Below are 23,292 nucleotides of genomic sequence, written 5' to 3'. Positions count from 1 at the left end.
TCTAAAAAAACAATTATGCCTGAATTAATTAAGTTTCTGGGGGTGATTAACTGAATTAAAGGGGAATGTATATGCACTGACAAAAACGTATGAAGTGTCAATGGTATACGACAGACACTTTATCTTCCATAGTAAGGTATTTTTATTTGCTTATGTGGTATAGCCAATTGCAGAAATGTTCTTTCTGCTCTAATTTAATGCTTGAAAATCCTATTCTGTTCAATGTATTACTTACAGCCATCTCAGAAAGAGATTAAATCACCTTTATATCACATCAGAACAGAGAGAGGCTTAAATCACCTTTATTGCTAATCCAGCTGGAGTTAGTCGTTCAATGTTTCGTTCATTCAAACAGTCTTCTCCCATCAAGGAAGTGAGATGCTGCAGGCATTCTGCATGTCCCTGTGATGCTGCTATGTGTAACAGATTGTTGTCATAGTCATCGTGAATCTTATCCAGATTATCTGCTGCTAAATGTGGCTGTTAAAAAAAAAAACAAACTTAAAATTCATTTTATCAGTATTCTGTCAGTTACAATTAGGGTTAAAAACTTCAAGCCTCACAGTCCAAGATATGTCAAAGGTATTTTCCAAGAGACACATTCCTTTATAACTCTCAAAACTTCCCTTTTGGGGAAGTTTTCCCTTTCCCAAAACTTTTCATTTCCCTAGCTATCAGATACAAGACAGAGAGGAAGGATACCTACTGGCTTGATTCCCTGCATAGTTTCTCTTTTCCTAATGTAATTGACATGTAGCAATGCAAGATCTTGTTTAACTGTAGAAAGACTCACATTTTTGTACATTCTGCTTATTTTGCAGTTATTTCCTTTTCTGGGTATGTGTGTGTGTGTGTTGGGGGGAGCATTACATTAACAAATAATTGAACAGAAAATATCCATGACTCTTAAAAAAGTGTTATTTTGCACACCATAAAAATGGCAGATATATTAAGCACAATGTAAAGCACAGCTAAACAGGAGACAGAAGACTTTTATTTGGTAGTTTGTTTCCATAATAAAACTTCTATTATAGTACTCTTTTGGAATATTGACCAAAGTACTACACAATCATGACCTAATGTATTATTCCTGCCCAAATCTAATTTTAAGACAAAACAAGTGGATTGAGAAACTCCAGAAGGGAAATGGAAGAAGTAAGACAGAGTTAAGGAGTAACAGTGATAAGTTCCTAGAGTAGCTCAGACTTGCCAGCATACAACGCATTTAGTCTGCTTCCCTGAGATGTTATGGTATGTTCAGAAAAAAACACCCATATTATCTATCTACTTGCAACAACCTCTTTTTTTTTTTTTTTAATTCCCATTTTTAGGTGATTATTTTTTCTTTTCTTTTTTTCTTTTTTCTTACTGAGCACTCCAGTATACACTTCTGCCTCCATCTAGTCTTTGAATAAGTCCTCCTTTGTCTTTGCAGCTATGTTCATAACATGCCTTTGTGTCTGAGCTAGCTGTTAAACAGAGAAGCCAAAACAAAAATCTCAAAAAATCTGTTCTTGCGCATATACTGTGCATCTAACAGCCCTTCTGAGTGCGGATCACATGTTCTGCTAACTTACACCTAGTTACTTTGGAAACCATCATTGATAATGTCTGATCACAGCACTAGACCAAACTAAAAGTTTCATATGGGTCAGAGGCCGAGGAGGCTTTAGAGAGAGCGGCTGCCTGAGAATGCTGCTGCAATAYGCCAGCATCAGCACTCCTGAATAATAATCAGAATACAACAGAAGCCCCTCTGTTCCCATGGTCAGCCTCTAAATAGCAACTGGGGTAAACAACTGATAGCTGAAAAAAGTAATTCACAAATGTTGTGAAAGGCAGAACTCAAGATTTACATTTGATATTCAAATGATCTCACGCTTTTAAATCCTGCATTTTATGATACCAATTTACTGTATGACCTAGCAGCCTTATCCAAGTTTGCATAGAATAAATATATTGTTTTTTCTATGCATTAGATTTAAAGATGAAACCTTACTGTATGGAAACTGATATGCTTGTAAGGTGAATACAGGACAAATAGAGCAGCAGAATAAAATATGCACTTCATCAGCTTTGCTGGCTTATTAACTTCTTCACTGAAATCTCTCATTCTACATGGATTATGAAAAAGATAGTACTTACCAGTAATGATATTTGGCCTTCCTTTACAATGTTTAAGATGCTCTTAACTTTTTTCACCTCTTCATTCCTCTCCTCTGGGCCCCCTGTGCTGCTCCAGTTCATACTCAATTCCTCAAGTTGCTTGCTTTCTGCCACTGCAGTCTGCAGATGGAAAGTCCTCAGCTGACAGTTTGGCATACTCTTCTCAGCTTTATGAACCTGAGCATCAACAAATGCCCTGCTGAGGAAGCCCTTGCCCTGGGCTTCWGATTCATGGATGGAGCTACACTTAACTAAAGGCTGGGAAATCTCTGACTCTTCCGTTAGATGCTTGTGTTGGTCTAGGACAATGGGCTGCGTTTTTCTCAGCTGAGAGCCTTTCAGAGGGGACAGAACRCAGAACTGTGTCGCGCTGGCAGGCAAGTTTTCTGCGCTCCCTGCAGAGCAGCTCTTACCACTGAGACCATTCGCTGCTGAACATACACCCAGAAGTTTTTTCTCGGGAGCCACCTTTGTAAAAGGAACAAGCTGCTGGCTTGACTTAATGTAAGGCACATCCAAAATTTCATCCATATCCAGATCATAGTGCTCAAGCTCTCCAAGCAGAASAGCAGGCTCGATGTTTTTGCTTTTAAGGCTCTCTCCCTCTCCTGGGTTCTGGCCATCACTCGGAGGTGCAGGCTGAGGATCATTGCCTTTCTGGTATTCCCCTTTCTGGTTCTTCTGGTCATCGCTTTCATTGTTCTCAGAGCTCTCTGGCTGGTGCTTTAATGGGGAAACCCTCTTCACTGGTCTGAATTTATTGCATGTATCTGCAATGCCTGTTGGCTTCTGTGCATTTCCAATAAGAGTCGAGACCCCACAGTTCCAGTTCGTGCTGGAAACTAGAGAAAGAGCACTGGGATTAAGAACTGCTTATTACTACATGATATAGCATCTGTAAAGATATGCAAGTCCAAACACTATAAACAAGAATTACATAACACGCTGCATTCACACCTAAGCACATTTAATAACAACTCTATTACCACAGTTGAAGAACTTGACACTGCAGAAAAGAAACCTTCTTAAAAAGGAAGGTTTACTTGCAAACTAGGTTTTAATCAAGTCATGGACACCCATTCCATTCATGCTGCCTTGCTAGACTATGCCAGTTTGCCTTCTGCTATTTATATCTGATGGAGACACATCCACATCAGAATATTAAAATTATTTTTTGTCAACAACAGGATTGGTGAGAATTTTTTTGCCTTGAAATTTTTTAGTAGTTAACTTTTTTTTTTTTTAAGGCTCCTGAAGATGGATTTTCCTTATAAGAACTGGAAAAACTGTTTTCAACTGAAAATTAAGCCTATTTAGTCAGGTATGAGGTCTCATTTTCCACATTTCTACATCTTGGGTTTCTTAGTCAAAGTTTCCATCTCATAATATACACTTATATATTACACCCACACAGAACTCTGGAACTTCCAGTGCACACTGTGGGATCTAGAGTTCTACTAGTCAATCCAACCTGCAGAACTGGAGCTTGATGCACYTGAATGCACACTCCTTTTGAACAAYGGCTCTTTCACACAGCCCCACTTTATGATATTCATGATCTCCATGATCAGCAGCACACAAGCAAAGGAGTTTCATTTTGTTACTTTCAGTAGGGTGACTCCACTAAACCCACTGAAGTTTTAGCCTTTAAACCACCTTCAGATTCTTCTTCCTGTCTATAGCCCTCTTAATGTATACCTGGAGTTTACACATTCTCAGAGTCCAGATGACAGTTTAAACATAGCAGATTTATTACACATGTTAACTACATATCAATGGGATCTAATTTGTAGTCAAAAAGCACAATTTGCCATGAATACCTTTCTAAGGAAACATATACAGGCACTGTCAGTAAAGTATTAATGTTTGAAGAGAAAGATGAGTATAACTTAATAGTTACCCTGAAACTGCTCTGAAAATTACCTTACTATTTTGGAAGTGCTCAAAAGTATATTTCCCCAGAAAAAAAATTATAATAATAAAAGGCATGCAACTTAGTGGGCCAATACAAAGAACGCACTGTACTGATTTATTTATGCATTGTATAAGATTCTAGGTTCAAAGACCTACACTTTTATGTTGGTTTTATTTACATGTGAAATTTTTTCCAAGTGATACAGGGAAATGGATACCATATGTTTCCCAGCTGTTTTGTTCTGACAGGAACTATTAAGCACTCTGTATGGAAATGAATTCTGTCCGAGTTTTATGAAAACACTGCTTTCAACACAGGGGTGTTGAAGAAAAAGCCATCAACATTTTGTTTGTCGTCACTTTCTTTAAGCTTACATTTATTCTGTTGCTAGGCGAACAGGCTTTTTCCACTTTCAAACCTTAATAACTCATATTTACATAAACCACTGATGATAAAACTGTAAAATTTGACACTGCAAAGAAGCAATGACCTTTGTTACAAATCTGTCTTCGATCACAGCACAGTCATTCATTTCTCTTTTCTTTCATTACAATTAAAAGTGCAGCAAGGCACTGACATTTCTTTGTTGCTTTTCTCCCCAACACTTTGGTGGAGCAACTCTGYACAAATACTGGCTCTAGGAAAGCAAACTGGAATATAGAGAACAATTAGCAATATTTTTACATACTTAGGAACATATTCTTCACTTAATTAGGATGATAAATTTCCAATGCCTTTAGTAAAGGATTAGAATATGGCACTTAACCACATATGCAGTTGGGAGTAATGCAAATCAGATTGGTAGACTCAATCCTCCTTTGTGCTCTTTTCTGCTTCTTGAGAGCTCTTTTTGCTGCACTCAGGCCTAGGCAGTTTTAGCAGGGCTCATCCTAAGCATGGAACTGAGATCAAGGGCCAGAGCGGACTAAGGCATGTTTGAAATCCTGTATCTTCTCCACTCTGCTTATAGCTGCGTGCTCCTGATCAAGCAGTGCCTACATCCTCCACAGCACCAGTACGTCAGGGATTGCTACGACTGCAGTCGTTAACAGCTTCTCCAGGGAAAAAGACTCATACTCATCTGTCCACACATAAGAAGTCAGGCAGGGACCACTGGAAGTCTGGGTCAAATAAATACTGTTTGATTCCTTTATTCCTTTAAGTACAGGATGGTCTATGTTTAAGGCAGGGGACTGGATCCTAGAAGAGCTAACTTGATTCCAAAATCCCTCAAATAATACTGATACCATCTTCAATGAGTCACATTGCTTCTGTGTACCAATATCTCAACTATAAAAAGAGGAAAAAACTTATTTCCAAAAATGTTGTCAAAATTATGTCCCTAACTTTCATGCACTCATGAGGTGAGTCTTGGCTGACACAGCCAGTACAAACAAAAAGGTTTAGAAAAACTGATGACACTTTTCATTGATATTAATAAAGATATATAATGGTACTAGATGGAGCTGAGGTTACAAAGCACTTTCTCAACATGTAAGAAAATGACGTTTGATAAAAACCTGCAAGGGTCTAATTTGCAAAAGTAGTTCTGACCGTATATTGTGCTCTCTGTTCTTAAAGAAGACAAGATACAAAAAGAAAAAAAGAGGCCTGCATTCGTGTGTGTGTGTGTGTGTGTGTGTGTGTGTGTGTGCTGGAGTGGCTTTGAGGTGAATAGTGAGTTAAGAAGCAACTTCTTTTACAATTTAGTTATATTTGATTTTAGAAATCAAGATTTATCTATTTGGAACTTTATTATAAAGATGCTTGTAATATTTTCAATTGGAAAGATTTGCTGGCTTCGGAGCATTCTTCAATATCAACTTTCTATCCAGGTAGTGGAGGGATGTGAGGGAGAGTTTTACATGAGTGTACATAAGTGCATATTAGTGCCTTTATTATTGCCTGTGGGAATTTACATGAGTTTTGTCCCATTTGTGTAGTATGGCATCAAGGTTATCATAAGCAGATGAAGGCTCACCCCTGCGGCAGGCAGCTTYTGTGATGATTACAATCTAAATGCTAAAATGTTGCATTGTTTATAAAGTCTTCTAAGTATAAAGGAAGATACTGAAGGATTCAACTTTTACTCAGTTTAATAGGAATTGTATAATAAATTCTTTTCTCATGTGTGTATGAGAGGTCACCACCCCAGCAAAAGGGTGCAAAACAGGAGGTGACGAARGGCTGTACATCATCAATGCTACGATGGGATATTCCAAAGATACTGAAAAGTGGTACTGAAAAATATGCTACAAAGTAAGATCTTCACTGATCCACCTAGCAAGGAATTGAGAACTATTTCCAGTCGCTAATCAGTGCCTGATTGGTTCTGCAGAAACAGTCAAACTGCAGAGCCGCATTTCTGTCATTGCAGACCCACTGGACCAATATTCTCTAGCCATGACCACAGTTGCTCAACAACTAGACGACACAACTGGCAGTGGCGCGTGCTGTGCACTGGATACAGAGGCTGGAGACAGCTGCAGATCACCTGGTAATTCAGTAATGTTGTTCTTGTAAAGCACGTGACAGCCGCACAGTGATCTTTAATTGGAATGAAAATGGGCATTACTTTACTCCTGTGAGTCAGATATGGCTAACTACTGCTGTAGCCAGCACTGAAATCTTTCAGCCTTTTTAGCCTATTATCCCTGCTCCTTCTCAGGATAAACAGCAGTACCTCATGGGCAGCTGTAATGAACCAGGAACCATCACGACCAGGAAAAAAAAAAAAAAGATGACTTTACTTCAAGAGCTATCAGAATCAGCCATCAAAGCCATTAATGCTGCTTCTGCCCAGCAGCTGGAGTTGCCTCAAACTGTGCTAATTCTAAATTTTGTATTTCATTTTTTTTTTCTGCAAACTCCATACCTGAAGAGTCACCAAACAGAGGAAAACGGTGAGAAACGGAGAACAACATGCAGACTGGAGCTGACAGCTAATCACAGAATCACAGAATATGACAAAACTATCAGATCTTCAATAGATCTTCCTAGTATCTATGAATCTCTGAAGTTTGTGCTTATTTCTCTTTGACAAAGAATTAGAAGCACTATTGCTTCCCCCAACCTTCTCAAAGTAACTGGACTGATTTTTTTTTCATTGCAGCATTCATTAGGGTCCATAATGAGCCTGATGTAACCAGATAAAATGGCCTTCAAACATCTCATCTGAACTAAGTTATTCTATAATTGCAATGCAACTATCCCACAGGTGCACAACCAACTTGCAGAGAGGAGCAAGACTGAAAATCTGTGAAACTTGCAAAGCTAAAAGAGAAAAGACGGGTGAAGGCTTTTACTCTAAGAACTTGTCAACACGTATTCAGAAATCTTCTGGTACAAAATAGTCAGTGATACTCTCTGACCTTGCTGAGGATACAGTATTGAACTTCTTTACCACTTAACGCTTTTTTTTTTGTTCTTTTTTTTTGTATACAGACCAGAACAATCAGACCGACATCATTCCTACTGAAAGATGAATTGATTCAAATGACCCTCCTGTAACKGAAACATTTCATTCTTGCTTTAAAATTTCCATCACTGAGAAGCTTATTTTASTTTCCATTGCCATTAAAGAAGTCTGGATTTAGTATCACAGAATCACAGAATGATTGAGGTTGGAAGGGACCTCTAGAGAACATCTAGTCCAACCCCCTTGCTCAAGCAGGGACACCCAGAGCATGTGGCACAAAGTGGCATCCAGACAGGTTTAGAAGACCTGTTTGGAAGAGAAGGAAACTCCACAACCTCTCTGGGCAGCCTGTTCCAGGTCCTGCTCTGTCAACCCTCACAGGAAAGAAGTTCTTCCTCAAATGAGTTCTTCCTCATTTCCCACTGCACTCTTAGGCAAATTAATTTCTTTCCATCTCTCTTCCAGATGTCTACAAAATATTTTTTGAAAAACAGTAACTCATCATATAATCATTTGAGGACCTGCAGTTAAGAATATGCATAGTTTCACATGTTGAGTTTCACTGTCCTTAGAAGAAATGTGTGACCTTCTTTCTTGTAACAGGATTTTAGTAGAGCCTCTTGAACCAATTAAGACTTGYACTCATTCCAGGTCCATTTAGAGCATTGTGAATCTGACTTTGTTTACAGACACCAAGGTGTTGTCTGCACTAGGGAAATTTTCACAAAATTCCTCACACTTTTAAATACTGATTCATTTCCAACAATGGCAGCAGTACTGAATTTCCAAGGGATGAAGGAAGCAATTCCTTTAAACAGAAATAAGGTAATGAAAACCAGTTCTGATTATCCCTCTACTTACCATTTAATTAATATCACTGAAATAATTTTTAACAATTTTAACTGAAGGTGGCACTGTTTTACAGTTTTAATATATTAATAACTTCCTAGAGTTCTTCTCCTTTTTTTAATGTTAAGTTCTACAGCATGAGAATTTGAGAATGAAGAATGACCACGCACACAGAAGAGAATGCATGTGCTCCCTTTTTTAAGTGAAATTTGAAGCCATGATAGAGAAGAAAGGAAGAGTCAGAGAATATGCTGATATTAGCATTCAAACCAAAATTCATCCCATTTCCAYGATCTATGGATCATAGAAATCATTATGGATCATTAATACAAGCCTCAGCAAATGAACCATTTTTTTCTTAGCTTGGCTTGAGAAGGAACGCTATAAAAGCTGTCACTTTTATGCTATCAAATGCAGTAGAGGGAAATTTTCAAAATGGACAAGTTGAGGTCCTTCAGTTCCAAACTGGGTTTACCATTTTCCTGATTGATCTAGGGAAACATAAAGGAAGTTCTAATGAAAAATCAGAAGAGTTTGCTGTAGCACATAATGTGCAAAATGGAGCAAGGACATGAAAACAAGTTAGGAAAAGAGTCTGAAAAGCTATCACAAGTTTCTCAGCAAACTCATGATTTTAATTACTGTTGGCTTTTTTTTCTTTCCCCTTAAGAGAATCCTTTAGTTTTCTACAGTCTTTTCAGACTCTGGAAATACTGAACCAGTTTTGTATTGTTCCATACTTGTCTACCTGTGACATATTTGGAATACAACTCTCAGAAATCAATGCTATATAAATAATGCTGACTCAAAATTAAAGCTTTGCTTTAATTTAAGCTGTAGTTAAAAAACTACCATGAGTTTCAGACAGGAATTGTGTGCAATATGAAATACRGGCAAACAGACAGTTACCATATTCACAGATTAATTTTCCCAAATAGGAAGGCAACTTTTGGAGTACTTCTGTAAACCATAATTAATTCAGCAATTAACAAAGCGGTGTAGAGCAGCGTAGCAGGATACCTTCTAAAGACCAAAAGTCTCTAGAAGTCTCTAGTCTCCCATCAGAGACAACAGGAAGGGCTTCTATAAATACACCASCAACAAGAGGAAGACTAGGGAAAATGTTAGTCTGCTGCTGAAAGGGGAGGATGCCTTGCTGATGGAAGATGTAGAGAAGGCAGATGTCTTCTTTGCTACTGTCTTTACTGCTAAGGCCAGTCCCCAAGAACTACAGAGCCCAGGTAAATGAGAGATAAATGGGGGAGAGGAAGACCTTACACTGGTCAAGAAGGATTGGATTTGGCATTAGGAAAAGTGGTCACACCTAAATCTATGGGCCTAGATGAGCTGCACCCAAGAGTGCTGAGGGAACTGGTGGGGGTTCTTCCTCAGCCGCTCTCCATCATCTTGGAGAGGTCGTGGAGACCTCTTGGAGAGCAGGGGAGGTGCCGGGGAACTGGAAGAAACCAAGGTAACTGCAGTCTTTAGAAAGGGCAAGAGGGAGGAGTTGGGAAAGTACAGGCTGGGCAGCCTCACCTTCATGTCTCGAAAGGTGATGGAGCAGCTCATCCTAGGGAGCATGTGAAGGAGAAGAAGGCAGGTCCTCAGGAGTAGTTAGCATGAATTCACCAATGGGAAGTCATGTTTGATCAACCTGATAGCCTTCTATGATGGGATGACTGGCTGGCTGGCTGGTGGGAGAGCCGTGGATGTTGTCTACCTTGACTTCAGCAAGGCTTTTGACACCGTCTCCCATAATATCCTCATAGGAAAGATGCAGAAGTGTGGACTGGACAGGTAGACAGGTGGATTGAGAACTGGCTGGATAGCAGAGCTCAGAGGGTGGTGATAAACGGGGCTGAGTCCAGTTGGTGTCCCCCAGGGGTCAGTACTGGGCCCGGTGCTGTTCAATTTGTTCATCAGTGACTTGGACGAGGACACAGAGGGCACCCTGAGCAAGTTTGTGGATGATACCAAGCTGAGTGGAGTGGCCRACACTCCGGAGGGCTGTGCTGCCATCCAGAGGGACCTGGACAGGCTGGAGAGTTGCACAAAGAGGAACCTCCTGAGGTTCAACAAGGACAAGTGCAGGGTCATGCACATGGGAAGGAATAACCTCAGGCACTAGGACAGACTAGGAGTTGACCTGCTGGGGAGCAGCTCCATGGAGAGGGACCTGGGAGTCCTGGTGGACACCAAGTTASCCATGAGGCMGCAGTGCCCTCGTGGCCAAGAAGGCCAATGGGATCCTGGCTGCATCAGCAGGATGTTGCCAGCAGGTGGAGGGAGGGGATCCTGCCCCTCTGCTCAGCTCTGGTGAGGCCGCACCTGGAGTATTGGGGGCAGTTCTGGGCTCTGCAGGAAAGAGGGACGTGGAGCTTCTAGAGAGGGTCCAGCAGAGGGCAATCAAGATGATAAAGGGACTGGAGCATCTATTGAACGAGGACAGAGTGAGTTGGGCGTGGGGATCTGATTAATATATATAAATACCTAAAGGGAGGAAGGGGCCAAGCTCTTCTCAGTGGGGGGCAGTGATAGGACAAGGGGTAATGGACATAAGTTGAAATGCAGGAAGCTACTTTACTGTGAGAGTGACAGAACTGCCCAGGGAGGTTGTGGAGTCTCCTTCTCTGGAGGTCTTCAAAATCTGCCTGGATGCCACCCTGTGCCCCGTGCTCTGGGTGTCCCTGCTGCAGCAGGAGGGTTGGACTACATGATCTCTAGAGGCCCCTTCCAACCTTAATGATTCTGTGATTCTGTGTGAAAAGTGAACTTCAATATGTGAATAAAGTTTTGAAGTAGAATATTGTCCTCATTTGAGGCATACATTTAAATGACAACCAAAATTCATTCCAACTGACAGAATATACCTTAACATAATAATATGGTTCAGTGAACCTTGTTGAACACAGATGTCCTGAAACATTTGTTCAAGTGCCCTTAGAAAATCTACCCAGAAAGTAAATAACCAATTTCATGCTTAGTAAGAAAAGCACAAAGCACTGATCTCTGCTTATACTCATCATTCTGTGTTACACAATACTGGAAATCAACACAGAGGTCATTTTGGTTTGGAAAAAAAAAGAAGTAGACCCATATTTAATTCTTATTTAATCTGTTTTGTGATTGTTCTTAACTACACATTATGGCCAGTGTGAGGGGGATAAACCAGAACAAATCTTATATTCAAGGAAGATCATGGCTAAGTCAGTACTGAGAATATACTAAAGCAAATCTTGTAAAACATGAGGAAGAAAATACACTTCCCTACTGGCACAGATCCTCAGCCTGCTCAGTCCAGTAAAAGGAGACAATCATTTGAAGCTGATTGATATAAGTAGGAAACAGGGATATGAGGGAAGTCATCTCTCAGACTTTCTAATCTCTTCTTGTCCAAAAGAATAAGTAATTTGACCAAAAATTACAGGCAGAAACAAAAAGGATAGAAAAAAATGTCTTGGAAAGCCTATGTGAAATTCATGAGAAAATGCACGGACTGGGTAAGCACTGGTATGTTTGGCTAGGATTAAAGGAGCTCAGAGCAATCTGAAAACAATGTAACACAACATTTTCCTTTGTTACAAACCTATTAATCAACATTTAGATGAAACGGAGGAAGCAAATGGTGTCTCAGAGCTACTTTTTACCAGAGAGGCTATTAAGATCTCAACTTGGGTAGTCCTACTATAGTGACTTATACTTAACTGCTATAGTTTTTAGTTCATCTACAAAATAATTCTTGGATATTTCCATATTCTTCTCTATTTTAAAGAAAATACAACCTCCAACTAAAACAGGAGAGAGTGTGAAGAAAGGGCTGGACCTGGTATGCACTAAAACTTCTGAGTTACTCTATATGTAATCATTTAAATGGTCAACGTAATATAAATATGCAGTTGCAGGTCTGCCAAGCATATTGAGGATTTATGTTAAAATTTATCTTGATCAAAACTAGCATATAGCAACAATAGCTTTGGGAATGTGTTTGATTTTTTTTAATGGTCCATGAAATGCCTCATCTTGACTGCATCAGAATCMACTATGAAAAACAAAAGATAGGAACCTTACATAGAGTTCATTAATGCAACTCAACTGAAATTTCAATGAAGTCTAGGGCAGGGATGTAAAGTGATATCTTTCTTTTCAACAGTGTTTGTGTTTATTCAGTGATAAGTAGAATGGAAAAAAAAAACTTTTTGGTATGATTTTCAGTTCCTTAAAATGGGTCAGTTATAAATGAAATGGAAAAAAATATACAGCAGATTTTATGACTCTTTTCAGTCTGCCAAAGGTATTACCAGTGCTAAAAACTCCCTTTGTGATTCAAGAACTTTTAACAAAGCTCTGAATTAAGTTTCATTGGCAGACTGCTTGGTGCTACTACTGTCTTCCAGCAATGCCTGTAGTTATTTCTCTCAACTGCTCTTCAAAGCAACAGATGAATGCAGATATAATTAAAATCATCACTGGAAAATATCTGACTTCAGAGGATATCATGAAACAATTGAGCAACTGACAGTAAGTTGTCAATGTCCTTTTGGAAAACCTCACAACCAGTGCTCCATCCTTGTTCTTGGCTTGCATTTTAATGTAAGGATGACCTCTGTATTTTAAATAACAATTCCTCAAAAGTGTAAATTTTGTTAAGCTGGTACTCTGGCCAAGCAGTATTCATGAGTAAAAAATACCACCAGTAAAAAAACAACTTTGTGGCTATTCTTCCCCTCCTTTGTCACTTYACCTTGCTCTTAGAGTAACTGAGCAAATCCATTGCTTTCTCTGTTTCAGTGGAAACTACATGATCAGCTTTTCCTACAGATATGCAGACAACACCAGTGAGAGTGTAAGCAAGAGAGAGAGAGCATGCAAAGAAAGAGAGCAATGGAAGAGAACAAAAGGAAAAATTAAGGGGTCTTTGCTGCTATGCTCGCAGCAGGTAGCACTGTGTGAGTCATTACTGACCGCCATGAGCGGGCAGTAACAGGCGGCGTGCACAGGTCAAGGAAGGCTTCACTTCCCTTTATTCCCCAGGGCAGTGGCATAGAGCTGTGAGGACTTGGCCTTTAATGACTCTGGCAGAAAAAGTAGCTCTCAGAAACTTTCAACTTAGTTACAAACCTTGGTAATTTACAACTCCCTGAAAGGATATATAGAAATAAAAGTTGCCAAAATACTGCACAGCTCTTATAGCCTTCTACCTTCCCATGAATTTCAGGTCTCAGGTTTCCATTATAAAAGTCTCAGATTCAGCAACATTAATGAAGTGCAATTAAAGCATCAGAAGAAAGCACAATAAACTTTTCATAGCTCACCAAAAAAGTGTCCCTCTCACCAATTCATTTTAGTCCATCAGGAAGAGAAAAACAAAAGAGGATTAATCTGATTTACAGAGAGAAAAACAACACTGAATGCACTTTTTTGTCAGTTGGGGGGGGAGTGAGGGGAGGGGAAGAAAGGTCCCCAGCTGGTTCTCATCTATATGCCATGATTCTTCATTTAGTTTACACTATTAAACTCAAAAAGTCTGCTTTAATCTTAACTATTACAGTATGCCTTAGAGTAGATTCTAACATGTAGCATCCTTGATAGAGTTTCAGACTCTGGCAAAACATCATCCCTCAAACTAGTCGTGGCCATATGGGTAGTAAATGCATCCAACATTTTTTCATTGGCGCCTACATTATTACGTCTTGTCACCAATGGTTTCTCGGGTTTTCAAGTAAATTGTTGCATATACTGTGGTTTGGAGCTGCTGAGATGAAGCCCTACATTTATCTGCGTAAAGCCAAATCCTTTTTTGGAACTTATTTTCCTTCTAATGAAGGAAAGTAACATCTGTTGAAAAAAAAAGAAGTCATATTTGCAGAAAGCTGCTCGAAAAATGAAAGAAAACAAAACAACAGAACATTGCCAAGAAGCAAATGTTGCCAAGTTGAACGTGGTCAAAAGCAGCTTAGAAAAYGAAGAATAGACAGAAGTGGGCATCATACCTGATCTGTCTTCATTTTGTGAATCACACCGTCTACATAATTCTGGAATGGTCTTGAGAGAAGTTATGGAATACTGAAAAAAAGGCAAAAAATGTATATGAAGTAATCCATTTAAAAAGGTAAAATGTAAGACTTTACAAGTTTTCTCTTGGATCACCAAGCTGAGGGTACTTTTGTCAGCCTGATATTATTCTCAAATAGGACAAAGGAAATCAGTGGCACTGGTCTATACAGCCAACTTTGTCCTACCTCAAAGAATATAGAACAGATTGTCAAAGCTGTGGTAAAGCACCCTACCACCTCAGATTTCTCTTTCCTATAGCCTATCATTGACCAAGTCATAAATATCCTTAACATACCCATTTTGTCCATGGGATGCACAGATACCTCAAAGGTGAGAATAACTCACTAGAAAGTAAACTAGAAAGTAAACAGCAAAGGCCTCACTTCTCTCATAAGGGGCATTTGTTATAACACAGCATTTATTTTGCACAAATACTGCATGCTGAACTGACTTGGAATTCAAGCGTTCACAAAGCAATACAGAAAAGTAATGCATAATATTTTCACCTCAGAGAAAGGATTTCAGAGTGTGATGCATGTACACATACATATCATGCCACAGGCTCCTTTCTCTATTTCAGGTTTTATTAAAGAAAACATGTATTACTTATTTGATATGACAGATACACCTAACTAACTGATATGTTACTTTCTGAAATCAGTCTTAAAAAGGTAAATAAGGAGGACAGCAAATGTTTATACATTCTAATCAGTATTTTTTTCTTTTAAAACTTGTGAAATAACCTGAATAAGACACATTAACCAGTGTTATAAAACACAAATTCTGACATACAGAAATTAAGTTACTTAATACTAAATCTTAACCTAATGCTTTAGTCTTACAGAAATCTTCGCTTAAGCAAATGAAAATTATCATGTGTGCAAAATATCAAAGGCTTTGTAAATAAAAATAACAAAAACGTATTTTAGAAATGAAAATAGAAAAAAAAAGCATTTAGAATTAGCACAACTGAAAATTTTTGAAGAATATATAAACACCACATGGCTTCAAATAAATGGATATTTTAAGCTGGAGTGCAATTGAACAGTGAAGCAACACATAAAAACATCAGCTTTACGGACGAAAACACTTCCCTGGCTTTTTGTTGACAGTTCATCATTGGAAGTTTAATTCGCTCCTAACACACAGTTGACAATTTATTTCAAATAACATAATGTAAAGCTCATCTAACTGCAGAAATAATTTCTCTCTTTCAAGTGAGTTTAAGAAAGACTGTTGCCCTATGGATCAAAAWTTTTTTATGCAGCCTCAGAAACTTCCAATGTCTTGTCTTTGACAGCCTGTTCCAGAGAGATATAAAGAAAATTCAGCCGAGACAGTAAGAATCTCTCATAAGCATTCCCAATATCTAACAATGAATTTATTTATTAAAATACATGGCAGCACTCCACAGAACTACCCAGTATCTCCAATCCACGTTAAACATGGGGATCAATATAAGGCTGCAATGGCTGCTCTAAAATCTGACAGACTAAGGCAGCAGATGGCAGATGAAGGGAGACMGGGAGAAAGATGCTACTAAACACAAATTAACACAAGTTAAACACACACATACACAAACACCATGTGCTTTGCTTCAGAGTAGCTATTGTTTAATAAAGCCTGAGCTGTTAAGCTATATATCTAGCTGTTTCAGCACAACAAATTAGAAGGCATTGCTGAACTGGTCTAGCAAGATTCTTACAAGAATCCAAGGAACACGTCTCCAAGGAATATAGTAGCTTCACAAGACCAGCTGGTGCAGTTTAAACCATTACACAGTCTGTAATTCAATTAGAATTAGGCCTTTTGTACTCCATCACTGTGTGTTTTGTCAGGCACCCTCAAAAGCAAAGAGCCATTTTTCTTACTGTCTTTTTTTCTATATTTTCCAGGAAGAACAAATTTTCTTTCGGCTTCAACATGGCACTAACAGGTGTTCAACTACTAATACCACCACCAAAAATACCCACTATTAAATAGGTTATAAACTTGATAATGCATGTTAGTCATACTGATTTGATTTCCTTACAGACTTCCTCCTACTCACCTCTGTGCTCAAAAGGACTTTTGCACATTTACATTTTTCCCATCTGCATTTTGTAGTCAAGACAGACAACTGGCTTTCACTGGACACACTACAAGGATTCCAGGAAGCAAATGAAATTACTTGTTAAAATGGACCTTTACCATCCATAGACACAATTATTCCTAGCTAGTCTGTGGTGGACAGAGAAATTCATTAACAGAAACAAGAGCTTCTTACAAGGCTAATGCTTGTAATAGCATTTTGATTGATGATAGGGAGTTTGGTTTATTTGTTTGCATTTCTCTTGTCTGTTGTGATGGCTTTTTTTGTTTTGCTTTTAAAGCATGCCTCCAACCTCAGATAGTGAATTTCTGTAAAATCCTTGGGAACTTTGTAAGGTGGAGGAATAATAGCTGCAGGTGGAAGGCAGGTGGAAGAGAAATAACAGCAAAAAAGAGAAGGTGACAAGTATTTGATGCAAATGCAGATAATTCTGTTTTTCTTCAACAGACACTATCACTTCCGGGGAGAACTGAACCTCTCTCTTCAAACAAAGCATTGCTAGTCATGCAAAACGGACTACAGATTTTGAGTTGATAAAAATGTCAGACTTTTAAATGAAATATGTTTCTCAGATTTTAACACATTGAACACATGTAACACAACGTAAGACATGATAAAGCAAACATCAGTTTCTAGCAAGACCATTCTAGGCAGTGCTGCTTGAGTACAAGATGCTCTTGTATCCAAGAATTACTAGAAACTTTCAAGTTTGGTCCAGTTCTGCACTGTCATCACAGATCAGTCTGTCATTTGGTCAAAGCTATTTGAATAATCAAACCTATGAACTTTTCCCCCCCTAGTTCACAAATACCTTGCACCTGAAGGTGCATTATAGGTCATTTGGTACTACTTCTGCAAAACAATAAACATTTTAATTTGCAGTGAAGTTAAGATCCTGTTCTTTAGCAAAAGGACTAKGGAACCTTCAAGTAACTGCAGCACGACCATACAGCTTACAAGCAGAGATAATTTTATGTACAAAATCAGAGTAGTAATGGGGAAAATTGGGTAGGTTTAAAATACATTTTTATTTTAAGATGTACCTAATATTTAATGCAACTTACAGGTCCTAATTTTTGTGTTTACCAACACAAAAGTTACCAACAACTTATAAAGAAATTAACAAAAATATTCAACTTGTTGCTTACCATCACTGTGAATAGAGTATTATCACTGCGTAATGCAAGCAAGAGTCCCATAAACCTATTCTGTCTACACTACATTCAGATCAGCTGTATCTAATTCATCTGCAACATATCAATTTGCAAAATAAAAATCTTATTTTGAGAAATGTGCCGTTTCATCTACTTATGTACAAATGCAATATTAATCAAAAACAAACCACAAAACATTTAAGTCTCTATTTGCTTTTTAAAGCAGATCTTGGCGTATTTTCTGCAGTTACTATATTCTGGTTCTTTTGGCTTAAATAGTTTACAAGAATCAGGGCTAAGAGAGTGGCTTTCTAATGCATGTACTTTCTCAGATACATCATTATAGCAGTTTTTTTTATATCATTATTTTTAGTCAATACTTTTTTTTTYCAGTGGATTAGAATAAAGTGGCTTTTAAGAACAATTTCAGTTGCTAATACCAATGTGCTGCAGTTGCTCATTCCATGCCTCCTTAATGGTAAAACATAGAGGTCAGGTAACTGCATATTATATATAAACTGAGAGATGAGTACAGCACTAGAATAACCCGGAATTCCCTTTTTATGTTGTTTCTGGCAAAAACCCTTCATTTTCCCTGCTTGCTAAAGGYGGAGAGTAAAAATGCTCCCTCTATAATTTGTGCTAGTTTTTAATTCAAGACTCAGCATCACATCAGAGAACAGACTGTTAAAAGGCAGTCTGAGTCACTCGTTGGAAAAGTAAGTAACCTAACCCACCAGTATGCAGCAACAGCCACAATGGGAGAGACATGGAGAGGTTACATCTAATATGTTTTAGAGTTTTACAAAATTGAGTATATAAACAGATACCAAGACATGATCTACCATATAAATGTGATAAAAAGAAACTGCCCAGAGTACGGTATCCTCTCGGACTGGCTCATTGTCTTGTAATATCTTGGGCATTTGCTCTCTTCTGCATACGGAGAAAACCAATGCTACAATAGGTAAAAGCRAAATCCTCTCCAAAAGGAAACCATCTGCAAATAAGGCATCTGGAATGTTTTAAAATGAATCAGGACTCTCAAATGCTGAAGGAAAAACAAGGCTCTTTGTTTWAAAAAAAAAAWATATATAATATCATATACTTATATGTATATAAAGAATGTGGGGGGAGATAAACTTTGATAGTAAATGAGCCCTGAAGAGTAAATTAATAAACTCTGACAATGGTGGATTTTATTTACGTATTCAGGTCCCTTGTTAACTAAACATTTAGCGTATTAGCAGGCCTGTTACAAACAAAGCAGGAACATCGACAGAAGTATTACTAAGGAAATATACTATATCAGGGCTTCCTATAAGAAACACTAACTACTACCTTAAAAAAGCAGTATTTTTTTCTTACAGTTATGGTTGCTACTAGGATTAGTGCTGTCTCAGAAACCCTTAAAGTCCTTCTGCCTTTTGCTGCACTTGACAATGCCACAAGTAGCTACATCACACCTACTTAAAAAACTGCTGGATTTTAAGATGGCTGCTGTGGAAAAGAGTGCAGTTGCAAATCATGTGAAGGGGGAGCAAATCTGAGATTAGAGAGGCAGGTAAGTTTTTACTTTTGGGAACTCTTTGTAATTAAAAAAGTGGACAAACTATCATRTCAAGGACTAAGGCTTTAATGAGTAACTTATTCAAGACTCTCTAGAGTCTTATGTACTCTTATATAAGCAATCCAGAAATAATATAAATTTATTAATTTGATTTGCAAGTAATTTTCACAAATTGAAGTAGAGGACTCAAACCCTTTCAAAAGACTACCATTACAAAATAATATATTTTTATACTAGACTCAAACTATTTAAACTTTCCTATATTTAAGGTAAAAAAGGAAATCTAGCTTATAACAAGTGTTCTGCATTGTATCATGACTGAGATAGAGCTAAGATTGTCTCAACTTGAATAAATAAAGACTTGAACTTACCGATATATCATCACTAAAATCTATTTCATCCAAATCAAGGTATTCAGGGGCTTCCATTATTCTTCTCTGGACATTTTGGGTGAGCCAGAACAGTAGYAAAGACCTAATTCAGAAAAGAGAAAAGGATTATCTACTAAAAAATCAAAAGCATACACAAATATTGTAACGGAGTTAGTAGAATATTGAAAACATTTACATAGTAAATTTTTTCATAACTTTATCTTAAAAGCTAAACTTATCTCCTATTACCTGCACAACTGAAGAAGTTGTTCTAACTATTAGGGAAGGATAACTATGTGGTAATTAAACTGGAAGTCATGCAGATTTTAATCTGCATCACTCAGTCCTTCCACAACTTCAATGTTCAAAGACGTTGTTTTACTTATAGATAGTTTCTCTCTTCTTTGTCTGCATGCTCTCTAAAACAATGCAAAAGGAAAAAGCAGAAGTCTAGCTGTGAGCGCGGACTCTGAGGACTCTTCAACATTTCCTCACAGCAGGGGGAAAAAGAAGAGAAGATTCTACCTGGGAACAAAGCAAGCAATTTCACTGGAAAATTCAATACAGTGCTCTAAATAAATCTGAGCTTAAAAATTTGGAAGATGAAGAACGATAAAACATTCAACTTTCTTAATCCTAATCAGAATGAAGGCAGACATCATCTCTAAAGACTAGCAATACAGAATTAAAGCTGTAAAGGAAGCTATTTTAAAGTTATCTGATAAAGGGTGATAATGCATTTTTAAATGATGTGCAAAGTATTAAGTATTTTTATGGAAGCAAGATAATACTTCCAGTACTTGTACATAACAAAAGGAAGTGCCTGAAGGAGAAAAAAAAAAAAAAAAGTGACAAAAAATATGCTTATGAATAATACAAATTCAGTCTTGTGTATATAAACAAAATCATRGTATGAATCTCTAATATTTGGTTAAGTATTGCCTAACATAAAAGTTTTGAAGTAAACTCTTTCCTGCAGGTGTTATACTCATTGCAAGACAAAAAACCTCAATCATTAATCTCCTTCATAATACCTCCCCAACCACAAAACTGCTCTTAAGATATATGTTCTTGAAAAGCTATTAAAGGAGGAATTGAGAAGTGCATTCTGTGCTGCAAAACTGCAAAAGCTGGAAAATTATTTCTCATCAAACTACTGAAGATAAAAGATTGTTCACTATTGCTTTCCATTTAAATGAAATAAAAACATGATGTTTCTTTAGCTGCAGAGAAAGAACATTACCTAATTTTTGGCTCTCAACATGGTTTTTATATATGAGTGAAGCACACAGAAAGGAGATTGCTGAAAAAAGAAAAAATAAGAACAAGTAAAATCTTTGCTCCAATCTTACATGATAAAACAAACGTGGCTATAATGTGATCCTTTGATCAGAACCTGTTTCTTCTGAAGAATCCCCAAATACCAATTTATTCTCAGAGAAGATTTCTAGAATCAAGACAAAATCTTTGCAGTGAAAGGAATCAGCTGTTTTGCTTTATGAAGAGAAACATACAATTTCTRGATATTTTAAACTTTGTACTTTAACATACTGTATTTGGGTGATATTATCACTAATTTGTGAAAAAATGTTGTCACATATCAAAAATAACAACCAAGTTGCTTTTGCAAGCACAGGAAACAGTAAAAAAATAGTTTTGCTTTGTTTGTATTTAGTCATGTATCTACTCTGTGTTCATCATGCAAAACCTCTATCACTATTTGCAGACCAGCTAACATCTTCTTGACACTGCAGATAAGCAGATTAGGACAAAAGATTGCAGAGACAGAGACAACTGGTATGGTACAAAACTGCAAAGATACTTACTGGTATCTGCAGAGCACAAAACACATTTCCCTAAAACCTAGCCAAGTTTATATTCCAGAGAGCAGCGAGAAATAGGAAATGAGACTTTGATAKGTTGAGTGATAACCTTGCAAAGTGCGTGAAGTGGAAAGTGAAGGCATGATCTCTGAACAGAGGCTAACTCAAGGACATGGAGGGTGCTGTATATGAGAGTGACCAGATTGGACTAACAGGGATAAAAAAAGATGCACAACATGCAACTTCATTCCCCTGTGGTTAATTATGTCACAACTAAAGTAACCAACAGGTTTTTAGGGAACCTATACAAGGAAAATTTCTGAAATATCTTAGCTATGGTCATTTTTATCACAAGAGAATATGAATAAAAAATAACAGTTTAGAAAAATGGTTTGAAGAAAACTATTTTTAAGAATTTGCTTTTCTACTTCATAAAAAACATGCAGTTATTTAAGTTTATGCCCTTTCATCCACAACTACCAGAAACATCACTCTTTTGGAAAAGGAATGATCCCAGTAATGGGATGGAATGGGATGGAATGATTCCCAGTGATGACAGAAGGAACTTCATTCTTGTTTCAGGGATGTTGCAGGGATCACCTGCATTCAAGTATGTGGTTCAGAGATCCCTAATTTCAGATCTCAGTCATTTCAAGGAACACTAATTTAAGATTTGTCATTTTAGACTTCTGTATGCCTCCTACCATAAGAATTGGGATGATTTTCACCAGACAGTAATTTTGTGTAAGAAAAGCTTTAAGTTCACTTGCTTACCACAGTCTCACTGTTCAAAAAATGAATACACAGTATTATCCAATGAACTAAAACACACTGAGACATAGACTTTCTGCAAAAATGAAGCACATTTGTCAGAACATGCTCCCACAATAAACTGCCTGGGCAAAAATGTTTGCCTGTCATTGCCAAATAAGTCAGTTTCAGAAGTAAAATAAATGCCAGCTACCTGTGTGCTGTCTTACACAAATTACAGGATTTCAGAATCTACTCTTTGTCATTTCCCAAGGTGGTATGTATATCAAGAATGAGAATCAAAATACCACAGTTGAAAGGTAAAAAGACTGCTGACCCACGGTTAACATATTGTCAACTAGACACCCAGATTCCTCTCCATGGAGCTGCTCTCCAGCAGGTCGACCTAGTCTGTCCTAGTGCCTGGGGTTATCCCTCCCCAGGGGCAGAACCCTGCACTTGTCCTGGTTGAACCGCAGGAGGTTGCTCTCTGCCCAGCTCTCCAGCCTGTCCAGGTCCCTCTRGATGGCAGCACAGCCCTCCGGAGTGTCGGCCACTCCACCCAGCTTGGTATCGTCCACAAACTTGCTCAGGGTGCCCTCTGTGCCCTCGTCAGAGTCAATGATGAACAGGTTGAACACCAGGCCCAGTACTGACCCCTGGGAGACACCACTGGCCACAGGCCTCCAACTGGACTCGGCCCCATTTATCACCACCCTCTGAGCTCTGCCATCCAGCCAGCCCTCGATCCACCGCACCGTGCACTCATCCAGTCCACACTTCCGCAGCTTTCCTATGAGGATAGTATGGGAGACGGTGTCAAAAGCCTTCCTGAAGTCAGGTAGACAACATCCATGACTCTCTCATCATCTGGGCAGCCAGTCTTTCCATCATAGAAGGCTATCAGGTTGATCAAACATGACTTCCCCTTGGTGAATCCATGTTGACTACTCTTGATCACCTCCTTCTTCTTCACATGCCTAGAGATGCTCTCTAGGATGACCTGTTCCATCACCTTTGTAGGGACAGAGGTGAGGCTATCTGGCCTGTAGTTTCCCGGCTTCTCCCACTTGCCCTTTCTAAAGACTGGAGTCATGCTGGTTTCTTCCAGTCCCCTGGCACATCCCTTG

General features: G+C 38.3%; 1 protein-coding gene across 1 annotated transcript in view; it reads right to left on the bottom strand.

The window, feature by feature from the left end:
• SNCAIP (synuclein alpha interacting protein) overlaps positions 1-19,692 on the bottom strand; it is a 49,988-nt gene extending 30,296 nt beyond the window's left edge. The window contains exons 1-4 of the mRNA XM_026046611.1: positions 19,590-19,692; positions 14,339-14,411; positions 2,146-3,008; positions 301-480 (exon numbers count right to left, since the gene is read on the bottom strand). Coding sequence (XP_025902396.1) covers positions 301-480; positions 2,146-3,008; positions 14,339-14,411; positions 19,590-19,646 — 1,173 coding nt within the window. The 5' untranslated portion in view covers positions 19,647-19,692. The remainder of the gene's footprint in view (positions 1-300; positions 481-2,145; positions 3,009-14,338; positions 14,412-19,589) is intronic.
• Between the last annotated feature and the right edge of the window lie 3,600 nt (positions 19,693-23,292).

The sequence above is a fragment of the Nothoprocta perdicaria genome, unplaced genomic scaffold (assembly GCF_003342845.1).
Source record: "Nothoprocta perdicaria isolate Ctin4 unplaced genomic scaffold, notPer1 scaffold_45, whole genome shotgun sequence".
Taxonomy (NCBI): domain Eukaryota; kingdom Metazoa; phylum Chordata; class Aves; order Tinamiformes; family Tinamidae; genus Nothoprocta; species Nothoprocta perdicaria.
This window is presented reverse-complemented; position numbering and strand designations above follow the sequence as displayed.